The 13345-nt window shown below is 39.2% G+C and overlaps 1 protein-coding gene across 1 annotated transcript; it reads left to right on the plus strand.

The window, feature by feature from the left end:
• The first annotated feature begins 4213 nt into the window (after positions 1 to 4213).
• Positions 4214 to 5930, plus strand: LOC117330058 (embryonic protein DC-8-like). The gene is made up of 2 exons (XM_033888277.1): positions 4214 to 5040; positions 5465 to 5930. Exons 1-2 carry the CDS (start codon positions 4214 to 4216, stop codon positions 5928 to 5930), a joined length of 1293 nt encoding a protein of 430 aa, XP_033744168.1.
• Positions 5931 to 13345: the final 7415 nt, after the last annotated feature.

Genomic DNA, 13345 nt, shown 5'->3' on the forward strand with positions numbered 1-13345 from the left:
GGATACTGTCTGTGTCATATTTATTTTGCTCTTTTTGTGGCGAACTCTGAAGCGTTACTGTTCTTTTTTTGTTTACAACAGAATACTAGGTTTCGCACTGCATTATGGGACTGGGGAGTTTGATATGGAAGCCTCATTTTCCTGTTATCTCGTCCTCTGAACGGGTTAGACCGGTCGAGAATTTCCGTTTATATTTATGTTGTTACGATATTTGATTAGGGAATATACACATCTGTAATGAGCATTTTGTTAAATTTAATTCGAAAACTGTAATTTTCTTCGACGATGACCTTTTTATTTAGGTACACGTAGCAGTGTAAAAAATATGGCACATGTTTTAGATATGTTAACATTGCCAGTTAACCCTACATATTACCTCTAACAAAGTATATGTATTTGTAATCTGTACAACATTTGCAATTTTATTACAGCTCTGAAGAATAATTACACGTATTTTTTTCTGTGTTTTTTAGAGCTGTGAATGCCATGGTAACAACTTAAAAATTGCTTAAAAATTGCAAAATATTATGATATTTGACCCAAAATGACACAATTCTTTACACAATTTTTTTTCTGAAACCTATTTGAAACTAAATATCTTTATCCCAAAAAACAGAATTAATCTTGTTTTGACATATGTTGTACATTAAATTTTCCCGCTATCTTACCTTGAAAATGAGCTTCCAGTTTTCGCTGTAGGCAAAACTAAATTTCCTGTGAAACACACTTTCGGAAAATCTGGAAATATAAAATCCGGAATCAATTTATTTATTTTAGTTTTAACAATGTGCAGCCGGTATGTACTCCTTCATAATGAATATACTAATTATAGTGTACATTTTTTTATGCATATCATAATACAGGAGTTATTTGCTTAACAAAAAAATCGCCAGGCCAGGTTGTCCTACTGTAGTTTGCTACCTTAAGCATATTTTTTTTCAGGGTAACGGATTGGATATTGGTTATTTTGTCGAAAACTGGAATGTGGACTAGGAGGCAGAGAATAGCAAATAAAGCAATTCCGGAAACGACTTACTCGAAAGTCAGCTATCACCGAATAAATTCTAGGACAGGAAAAGGCGTTCTCGACCAATTTATCCAAGGTCAGAACTAAAGCAGTTACAGGTTTTATACAACGGAAAGTATTACATGTTTTAACAGTGGTTATTTATTAACAGAAAAAAACAACAAAAAGGCAAAACAAAAAACAAAAAAAACAAAAAAAACTCGCAGCCATGTATGTAGAAAGGTAACGTTAAGTATAGAGACATTTTATTGACAATAGGGCAAAGATAATAAAATTGTCCTGGTTGCTAAAGTGTAAGGAAAAAAACATACAATATATATAGTACATATATTCAAAACCTCACAATGATGCAATATGGATATCAAATAAAAATATTTCGAGACGTATAATTTGTTGATTGCCGCCATGATAGTTTGGGATCATTGTCTTAACATCGCACCCCACAGTCAGTGTGGCGATCTGTACTCTCCGAAGGATGGTCTAGACAGGAGAAAAGGACGAGCTGATAACACGGGGTAGATTGTGATAGCAAGTCACGTGGTCCGCCATCTTTGTTTTGCTGTGCAGCGATTACGCCATTTCAAAGGGAGCACGCGATACTATTCCTTTTTATTTTTCACTGATTAAAAATTAGGTTCCCAATCTCGTCATTGCACGAAACATTCTTTTAAACAGGCATCAGTATCTTTTGGAAATCTTGTAACAAACACCCGTGGTCGTTGAGGGCAGAGTTAAAGCAAGTAAGGGAAACATCAAGCTTGTTCCTTGAAAGGAAATGTAAAAAGCGTACTATTACCAATTTTTTTCACACAGGCAATAAAATATAATTTAACGGCATAATAAGAAAAATAAAAACAAGAAACCGAAATTTTAAAAAACCCAACACCTTACAATACGAAGGTTTATGAACATATTTTGTCCTGAAAGACACAATTTGCTGAAGTTGGTAGCATACCCTTGAAGGAAGTAAACATTAAATAAAATAATCCTATAATATAGGAAACACTAATTGTATTACTACCTACCACAGCGTCGTAAATCGATGACGACGGACAGACAAGCACATTCCCATTTCCAACAACCACACCAAACGGCAGGTGCCCGTATGATTGTATAATTATAGGTACGTATAAACGTACTATTGGTAGACGATATCAATGCATGTGTACTACACGGGGAATACACAGGAACAGTGTTAAAATTAGCAAGTTGGTGTTGACTACTGCTCGTATATTTTGTAATATTTCGGCTTCTATTTCATACAGATAAAAGGGTATCATATGTGCGTATTTAAAAACGAGAAATAATCAATATTCGGAGATAGTGGCAGAATGAAGACAAAACAGATGGTTAGTACGAGAATATATATTGAATATGAATAATATGGAATAATTATGAATGTAGAAAAAGTACAAACATATATCATCTATATAACGTACATGGACATTGACAGATGGCCGGTCAACTACTAGTATGACTCGATGTTAGGGTTAAGTCTGATTCTATATCAATTTAATGGCTACACTAACTGTTAACGAGAAAACCGCTGTCTGCAGGCAAACTCGTTATTTTATAAAAAAAGACACATAAAGAAGTTTACAAGATGTTGTATTTTATCAAGATAGTTTGCTTCGTTTTTAATGAGTATGAAGGGCTCTGACTTTTACGTAGTTAGATAATATCTCTTTAAATAAACCAGAATAATGAAATAAAAGGGAGAATGAAAATAAATCCCAGCAATTCTATAACAATACAATCGGACACAAATTATGAAATTCGGCAATAATTTTCACTGAGAATCACCAACGTCATCTTTTTAACGATTCCATTTTTTGCCTTATTGGAGAGATAAGATGCTGGATAAATAAATCTAAGACGGTGAATACAGAGACGATGATTGGCGTTTATTTATTACGTTTCAATGCTGGTGTAACGGGCTCAATGGAAATAAGGAGCGTGGGTCAAGTATGTTAGCTGCCCCAAGGGCAGTTTGATATTGAAATATTAATCGCCGCTGGCAATATTGGTGAACGATGAAGACATTTTTATATCCATCCCCCTGCCGACTTCCTGTTACAGTATAAACTCGGTATTTTACCTTGTTAAGATCACGACTGCTGGCCCTTTACGACAGAAATTTCTTCTCCATTGTCACAGCCCGAGCAGGCCAAATTGGATTTCACGACATCTACACAAGAAGCTTGGGAGGCAAGTTAAGCAAAAACCAACTCCAAATGTCAGGCAGACCGTACACGTCAGTCTCCAAGGACTGCCTGTCACAAAGCCAGAATCGACAGTGATCTGTTGGGGTTGGGAAAATCTTATATAATAAAAAGCAAACGAATCTATGCTACACTGCTATATGTCAAATAATGTTTAATACCTATCATTTTCATACATTTCTGTTTGTTTCTATATTTCAGAATTCCCAATCTCCGTTCGTTCCCCAGTGGTGTGCTTCATTTTACACTGTAATAGAGAAACTTTTGTTCACTCAGTATAACGTCCAATGTCCTCATAACAATCTGGCAGTTTACAGACCACGTGATCTTCAAAATATTAGAAATCTGAACTACAACAACTTCCAGAATCTGTCGCCATAAGAAAAGATATATTAATTTAATACTACTCAAACTGTCCTTTGAAAAACAAAAAAAGTAACAGTGCCAATAAGACGGAAATGGGATATTTAAAAATGATTTTCTGATTTCCTGCTAAGTATCTTACTCATGAAGTTCCTGAGGGGTTAAATAACGTTCTTTAGTCTGAATATACACTGTGATTTTTTACTGATGTCGACAGCCTGTTCGTGACTGTCCTATTAGAATTTTCCCCGATGATCTTATGATACGTACTGTAAAACGATGTAATTTACAGACGGAAACGGTCCCCGTAACAGCCTGGGTCATATCGGGAGTCAAGGAGACACCAAGAATAGGAAAAGATAGCAAAGAAAGACAGAGTAAAGAAAGGAAACATCTAAGATCCTAAATGTTGCAATGGGGACAGAAGATCTGTTTTGATCTGCTCGATATCCCCTAAATAGGGAACATCGCAATTTTTCAGGGGACCCACTTTTAATCGTCTTTCAATCTCAACATCTCCCCTGGACTGACGCCAAGGGAGGGGGACATTTCCCCTGGACAGAAGACAGGGGAAGGGGACATCTCCCCTGGACCGAAGACAATGGAGGGTGACATCTCCCCCGGACAGAAGACAAGGGAAGGGGGACATCTCCCCTGGACAGAAGATAGGGGAGGGGGACATCTCCCCTGGACCGAAGACAAGGGAGGGGGATATCTCCCCTGGACAGAAGACAAGGGAGGGGGACATCTCCCATGGACAGAAGATAAGGGAGAGGGACATCTCCCTTGGACAGAAGACAGGGAGGGGGACATCTCCCCTGGACAGAAGACAAGGGAGGGGGACATCTCCCCTGGACAGAAGACAAGGGAGGGGGACATCTCCCCTGGACAGAAGACAAGGGAGGGGGACATCTCCCCTGGACAGAAGACAAGGGAGGGTGACATCTCCCCTGGACAGAAGACAAGGGAAGGGGGACATCTCCCCTGGACAGAAGATAGGGGAGGGGGACATCTCCCCTGGACCGAAGACAAGGGAGGGGGATATCTCCCCTGGACAGAAGACAAGGGAGGGGGACATCTCCCCTGGACAGAAGACAAGGGAGAGGGACATCTCCCTTGGACAGAAGACAGGGAGGGGGACATCTCCCCTGGACAGAAGACAAGGGAGGGGGACATCTCCCCTGGACAGAAGACAAGGGAGGGGGACATCTCCCCTGGACAGAAGACAAGGGAGGGGGACATCTCCCCTGGACAGAAGACAGGGGAAGGGGACATCTCCCTTGGACAGAAGACAAGAGAGGGGGACAACTCCCCTGGACCGAAAACAAGGGAGGGGGACATCTCCCCTGGACAGACGACAAGGGAGGGGGACATCTCCCCTGGACAGAAGACAAGGGAAGGGGACATCTCCGCTGGACAGAAGACAAGGTAGGGGGAAATCTCACCTGGACAGAAGACAAGAGAGGGGGACATCTCCCCTGGACAGAAGACAAGGGAGGGGGACATCTCCCCTGGACAGAAGACAAGGGAAGGGGGACATCTCCCCTGGACAGAAGACAGGGGAAGGGGACATCTCCCCTGGACAATAGACAAGGGAGGGGGACATCTCCCCTGGACAAAAGACAAGGGAAGGGGGACATCTCCCCTGGACAGAAGATAAGGGAGGGGGACATCTCCCCTGGACAGACGACAAGAGAGGGGGACATCTCCCCTGGACAGACGACAAGGGAGGGGGATATCTCCCTTGGACAGAAGACAAGGGAAGGGGACATCTCCCCTGGACAGACGACAAGAGAGGGGGACATCTCCCCTGGACAGAAGACAAGGGAAGGGGGACATCTCCCCTGGACAGACGACAAGGGAAGGGGGACATCTCCCCTGGACAGAAGACAAGGGAGGGGGACAACTCCCCTGGACAGAAGACAAGGGAAGGGGACATCTCCCCTGGACAGAAGACAAGGGAGGGGGACATCTCCCCTGGACAGAAGACAAGGGAGGGGGACATCTCCCCTGGACAGAAGACAAGAGAGGGGGACATCTCCCCTGGACAGAAGACAAGGGAGGGGGACATCTCCCCTGGACAGAAGACAAGGGAGGGGGACATCTCCCCTGGACCGAAGACAGGGGAGGGGACATCTCCCCTGGACAGAAGACAAGGGAGGGGGACATCTCCCCTGGACAGAACACAAGAGAGGGGGACATCTCCCCTGGACAGACGACAAGAGAGGGGGACATCTCCCCTGGATAGAAGACAAGGGAGGGGGACATCTCCCCTGGACAGAAGACAAGGGAAGGGGGATACAATTAGTCGCCTCTGACAACATGCTGCGAGATACTGTGGCCATATTCTTTCTCTCCTGTACGGATTTTGAACTTTGGCAATGGATGCTCTAGCATGTATATTTGACAAAGTTGAATAGATAAATAAAATAAATCCTAAATTTCTGCTGCATCTAATTCTATTAGGGCATGTGTAACTGCTATAATTACAAAATAAGGTTCATCTTAATATTGTTACATGTCACCTGACTACGATGTCTTCATTTAAATATTGGTCTATCGCCTCTTTAACCTGTCATTTGATTTGGAGAATCAAAACAATACATTGACAAAGAGCAAAACGAAAATATACAGTGTACGGAACAGTGTAAGATTCCCTTAAACTGTTACCTGTTACTTTTCTTCGATGTCATTGGCCTATTGCCTCTCTGACTCGTCACTGAATTTGGGCCAATTTAAAAATAATCCATTGAAAAAGAACAAAAAGAATACCTACCGCGTCTGGAAGTTATTAAATGAATGAGTAGCAAGTCTACATTGTTGACAAATTCGGTAACTATTCTGACTTATTTGGAGAAAAAAAAATCCTTATATAATATTCAGAAATAACAGATATGTCAACTCCAGGCATATATAAACGGTATATTTTAGACGACATGCCCCTGTGTCTTACAATGGAAATGTTGGATGACTTGCCCCCGTGTCTAAAATTGAAAAAAAAATTAGACGACATGCTCTTGTGTCTTATGACAAAAATATTAGATAACAGGTCATTTTGTCTAATAACGGAAATATTAGGCGAGGGGCCCCTGTGTATGATAAAAGAAATGTCAGACAAAAAACAACAGGCCCCTGTGTGTTATAACGGATTTTAAATAACATATCCCTCAGTATTAGTGAAGATTTCGGGTTTCACTCGAGAAGATTGATTAATTATTCATAGTGAAACTCAGCACCCGACAGCCCTAACCCCAACCCTTAAATGTCCAGTTCTGCACGTGATGGATGTCCATACATTAGTGAGATTGCGCTGACCTAGTGTTTACGGATATTTTCTTGACCTCTGTATCTCGGACAGTGTTCAGCCGTTTAATTAGAAATGGTGTGGTCACCACCAACATGATCAGATTTCGATCTGAACGTGTAATTTGATCAAATTAATTTCTCCCAGGACAAAACAAAATTATCGTGTTTAAAAATTAAGATAAAGTTTGGACGTTAAAAGAAATCTGTTAATCAGAAAGTATTTTGTCAGGTTGATGGGAGAACTTGTCAACCGGATAAAATCTGACCATCACAGTATCATCCTCTCGTCTCTCAGCGCGAGTGGTCACTTCTGAATCCCTGACTCTAAACAAAGTTTCAGCTCGTAACTCGTACGGTTCAAAGTCATTAGATGATCCTAGCTCAAACACCTACATTTCAGAAATTAGAATCTCCATGAGTTCTCGAGAAGTTTGTGTTTTGTCTACATGGACTTTTTAAAGTGATATTAAGGAATGGTTTATTTGATGTTTTCAATAAGTATTTTTAAATTTGTGAATTTTTCTAAAGGATTTTTTTTAAACCGGAAACTATTAAATTGTATAATTCAAGATAGCTACTCGTACCAATAGCGTAGATGTGTAATAGCAAACAAATTACTGTTTGCGGTATGACTAAATTATACATTGTCATTGTTGATAACAGGATATTTATGTAACTAGGAAACCTCCATCATGTAAAAGTAAATCTAATACATGATAATGTTTCGAATCCTCTGACAATTGACAACCACACGATCTTTGTCCATGATGATGTAATTGATGTGTGAGGGTGATTCCTCCCGGAATGTACGCACAAACCAGGTTTCATGTTCTTGGGTGCAATGTTGAATTTCGGATCCGACTCAATATAAAACTAAAATGATCTTTAAATACCCCATATGTATACGTATTTATGTCATGAAAACCATTTGGTACTAGTACATTAAAATATAGCTAGCCTTCCGTGGACATGTTAGATTTCGGATTTGGACCCGACCTTTCTCGTTCAATGTTTTTGCTTACGACAAGTTCTCTTCAGCAGTTGGAATAGTAACATTACTCTAAACTCTGTCGGGCACTTTATGTATTGTTTAAAGTGTACAGAAAAGCCCGCTTTATTATTACCTGTACTCGTACATTTTACGTTGTTTTTCATCAGTTGCTCTACTTGTAATGACCTTAGTGATGTGTAATGACCTTGGTGATGTGTAATGACCTTGGTGATGGGTAATGACCTTGGTGATGGGTAATGACCTTGGTGATGTGTAATGACCTTGGTGATGTGTAATGACCTTGGTGATGTGTAATGACCTTGGTGATGGGTAATGACCTTGGTGATGTGTAATGACCTTGGTGATGTGTAATGACCTTGGTGATGTGTAATGACCTTGGTGATGTGTAATGACCTTGGTGATGGGTAATGACCTTGGTGATGTTACATTTTAACCTAGAAAGCCAGACCGTATAAAACCAGGACACGTATCCCTTCGTTTATATTCAATCAATGGTTATTGTAATGACAAACTACAGATTTTAATAAACAAAATTCTGCTTACAATTGCATAAAAAAGGATGGTTGTTTAAAGTTGTAGATTATTTTGTTTATTTTATCAACGTTACTTACTTTATTTGGAAGCATTTATTTTTCGTTTGGTTAACATTGGGTAGTCTTTATATATTCATGCTTATTTATTAGGGGCCGCGGTGGCCGAATGGTTAAGGTGTCCCGACACTTTAACACTAGCCCTCCACCTCTGGGTTGCGAGTTCGAAACCTACGTGGGGCAGTTGCCAGGTACTGACCGTAGGCCGGTGGTTTTTCTCCGGGTACTCCGCCTTTCCTCCACCTCCAAAACCTGACACGTCCTTAAATGACCCTGGCTGTTAAAAGGACGTTAAACAAAAACAAACCAAACCAATATATTCATGCACATCCTTGGTTGGTTAAAGATGGTCAACGACAAAGCAAATGACAATTATCTGAGGAAATTGAACGTAGTGCGAAGTTTAGATTGTCTATAAATATTCCTTACTAACTTAACGATCCCTGTTCGATCTAAATCGTCAGCTGTCAAGATAACATGCAAACTAGGCTGCAACAAAGCTAGCGTTTATTTTGTGAACGTCCTATTAACGGGTACATGTAAAGTGCGAAACGAAAGCAAAACGAAACGAAACATTGAAAAATGAAAAAAAATAAAAAAAATAAAAAAATACTAGACTGTACATAGGCCCAAGTGTCCCATTCTCATCGTTGTCAAAACAACACACATGAAAGAATACATTTATTTATCGCAATAGTCACTTAGTTCTTTAAATAAAAAAAAATAAATTCAGAATATATGCTTAGTTCATTAGTTATATATAGGTATGCAAATCGCGTAGTGTAATGGCTGTATTAAACATTTGATTCTACCAAAAATAATCACAAATTTACTGTAAAATATCTGTTTACCAATAACAGTATAATCACAAACTATATACAGTATTTCTTACCCACCTGGAGGGTTAGTGATAAAGTGTCGGGATATCTTGACCACTCGGCCACCACTTAATTTATATACACACATACATATATGGACAGTGAGTTGGATATTTCCTGTGGGTGGAATATTATCAAAGAAGAAATGGGATACGCACTCGCCTTCTTAATTCCGTACTTGGTGCAGGTTTGGGTGAAAAATGTATGCGGTGCAAAGTTCCAGACCAGTTTCCTGTACCTAGATGACGGACTTTGTTGTAATCTCAATAACGGTCTTATAATGGTAATAATAATAGAACTATGCAAAAACTAAATTTAACATGTGATCTTTGATATAAATGTTGTTGATAGGCAGGATACTAGAACGTGGCCAGGGACCCGACACCGCCTAAAGAAAGAAAGAAAGAAGAAAGAAAGAAAAAAAGACAGTAAAAAAGAAAGAAAGAAAGAAAGAGTACAAACAAACAAACAAATTGAACATTCTCTATAAAGATTATAATGTATGTTCACAGTAAAGATCGAAATTCTCTGTATAGAATGGACTGTGTGTATTCTCAGTAAAGATCGAACATTCTCTATAAACAATGTATGAAGAGATAATGTAAATTCTCAGATGCCTGGTACATACAACTTAAATGCAGGTTTCTTCCTGGAAATTATTGGTACATAGAGCAAAAGTTGGTGACGGCTGTCAAAGGGAAGGACACAAGTTGTGTGTGACAACTATGTTCTATATGGTCACAGTGAGAAACCAATTAAGTTCCTTGGGGTCATGTCTTATGAGCGTAAAACTGAAGGCAAGTGAAACATATGGGAAGTTTTATTACCGAGGACATGAAGGGGCTATGAATGACAATTTGGTGACGAGCACATTTATATGGAAGTTTGACACATGCTGGTGATGTGCCCGTGTCGTAGTCTCGCAAATTACCGTTACGAATTTCAGACATCTTCATCATCATCATCATCATCATCATCATCATCATCGTTATCGTCGTCGTCATCGCCGCCGCCGTCCGTCGTCGTCGTCGTCGTCGTCGTCGTCGTCATCTTCGTCATCGAAGTAGCAGTAGTCGTCTTTGCAGCCGATCGTGTTAAGTCGTTGCTCATTTGCAAAGCGCCATTTTGACAAAGAAGTTAATTCGGGGTATAGTAAACGCTTTGTTTTGTATGAGGCTCGGTGTTTGGCCCTCATTGCCGTAGTCTGAGTGTGCGGGCTGTTGGCTGGAGTGTCCGTGGTACATCAGGTCTATAGATCTAATAACTCATGTACCTTCAGTTCACGCGTACCTTTACTCTCGGTACATATTTATTTAAAAAAAGTACACGTGTACGAAAAAAACCTCATTGTTTGTGAAGCGGCACTAATTTTAGTGCTAATATTTTTCGCAGTTAGTACAAATTTCCTGCCTTTATTTTTATCATATGTTTTCTCTACCTTATCCAGGCATATTAATGACAAGGATTGAATTCAATCAATGACTACTGCTAGAAAAAACTTAGAATTTAAATGCACGCACAGTATATGAACGTATATATGAAAATTCCTTAGACAATTTGTCTACAGAAAACTGAAATCCCATAGCCCAAGTCATTTTTCCATAGACCCATTTTGTAAACATATTGTTGAAAGTAGCATAACTGTGTCACGCAAACACTTGCATCATCCACTTCATACTCACTCAAATGTTTGAAGCAAATAACATAATGTTCTTAGTAAAAACATCTCGATTGTAAGCTCTGATTTCATATGATCATTTGTCAGAAAATATTGGAATGTTGTTTACATGAATTGTAATGTATGTCAGGACTCAAATATTTCATAGCCAATGGGGCCAACACTTTGAAATTTTACATAGACCGACCAGGTTTTCTAAAGCCTCCTCGGACCATCGGACCACCTATACTTTGGAACACTGCACGCATACACATTATCCCAAGGAATTGTTTCTTATTTTCTTTCCTGCAGCATGTTTCTCTATATACATATGTACATACTCTCCGCTCCCTTGGAATAAGTTATGACAAAGTATGCGTTCCACTTTGTGAATCTAAAGAACCACATCTGTGGTGTCTTGGTGAAGACAAAAGGTTTACCAAGGCCACACTGACAGGTTTTGGCTAAGATGCAAATTGAAGTGGAAAAGCCAAGAAGTTAGTCATTTTTTATTTTCTGGAGCTTATGAAATGAACTGGCTTGGTCCTCCGATAGGTTAACATATAGTCCAAGGTTGCAGAGAAGCAGCGTGTACTTAGACCGAAACACGCCTGTCAAAACAAGATGTTCACTCGCGAGATACACCATTACTAGTACATGTATTGTGCAATCCTTTTTTACCTGTAAGATATATGATCTGATTACATTTTCAGTTTTGTATCTACATCCGACCAGGTGTTATTCCACGTAACATTGAAATGCGCTCGACTACAGCGATAAACATCGTATTACACGCTCGTGCGAGTGTTCTGTGACTGCACGTAATTTCAACCGACCAGATAACCATAGCGACCGAGGCTGGAGATTTGTCATATTTGCTCCAAAAATCATCATATCGATAGCAACAAAATGCCCTATTTGTATAATATGATGTTGTTTTTTCACTCTTCCTGATCGGGCGGCTAAAATGTCCTATTGACTGGTCATAAAAAAGCTGATTACCCCCCTGGGCTTTGTTACAATGGTTACAATACACGCAATTATAACATACGCAAGCAAAAATTCCGAAATTTTAAAAAGTAATTTCATTATGTATGAATTAGTGTACTGTCACTACTGTACACGTTGACTGAGCTGTTTCTTGTGTTATGTTTAAAAGATATAATCAAACAGTACAAATATTACTATAACATCCTCTCGAATCATAACAGTTGAAAATAGTCATTTTAGGATTACACTATTATAACATTCGGTTGATACATTGTTTTATAAACCTGAAAAATATCATCCTAAAACTTCGTCCTTTGTCGATATTTTTTTCTCGTGTTGATAAAATCAAGTATCAACCTTATCAGAAAGCTATACTTGTATATTGTTATGGTTTATAGTATCTAAATAATACCTGTATTATACTGTATTAGCTATTTTACCTGCGTGATGTTATCGCAGGCTCGCTGACGAGTATTGTGGTTGGAACAGTTCCAGTGTGAGTCGGTAGACATTGATCTTGATCTGTAGGTACCTCGGCGTAACTCTTTCTAAACTTTGATCTTTCCAATAGTAAATTCTGGCGTTCGCAAATAATTTATGCGAAGTCGTATAGATTTTCTAGTTGAAGATGAATTATTTCAACATTTTAGATTAAAAATTGTCACACTTATTTCATGGATAATTAAATTAAACAACTATGGACATTTATCAAGCACAGAGATCGTGCCAAACCTGTATAATGTATATTTTAATGAGTATATAAGCTTGTTTCAAAACAGTTTTGGTCTTATTTGGATTCTAATGTGATAGAAAGGGGAGATTACTCCATCTATTTTTCGTGAATTATCTCCCCCTCGGGAAATTACGTCGGGCGTAATTTCTCTTTAAAGATGAAATTAAAATAAATCTCTCAAATCGATATGTCTTTTTCTTAATTTCTGTCGTCTGCGCCTTTCGGATCTCCAAACACAATTAAAGCTTTAACGGGACCATGTTGAAAAATGACCAGGCCGCGCTAACTCGCCTGTGCAAACAACTAACGGTAGAGAGCACTGTGATAGCATTTAATCACGTGGCGTTGGCATGCATATACACCGATTTCAGTGAAGACTTTCGCCACCAAATCACGTTGTACCGTAGACTAGTAATAGATAAACACGTAGATATTCAACATCATCGAACAAAACGCTGAAAATAGACCAAACAAACCCTAAGATCACGTGACTAATACAACACAAGACACACAGATAAATTGCTTGCTGTTTAAAACGACTTTTTATAATTTATTTTAAATATGGCA

Source organism: Pecten maximus, chromosome 6, assembly GCF_902652985.1.
Source record: "Pecten maximus chromosome 6, xPecMax1.1, whole genome shotgun sequence".
Classification (NCBI taxonomy): Eukaryota; Metazoa; Mollusca; class Bivalvia; order Pectinida; family Pectinidae; genus Pecten; species Pecten maximus.

Bases quoted from the DNA above. Each gene is read 5' to 3' on its own strand.
- LOC117330058 (XM_033888277.1), top strand. From the start codon at position 4,214: ATGGAGGGTGACATCTCCCCCGGACAGAAGACAAGGGAAGGGGGACAT. The intron at 5,041-5,464 runs GTAGGGGGAAAT...TCCCCTGGACAG, and splicing joins TCCGCTGGACAGAAGACAAG to ACGACAAGGGAAGGGGGACA.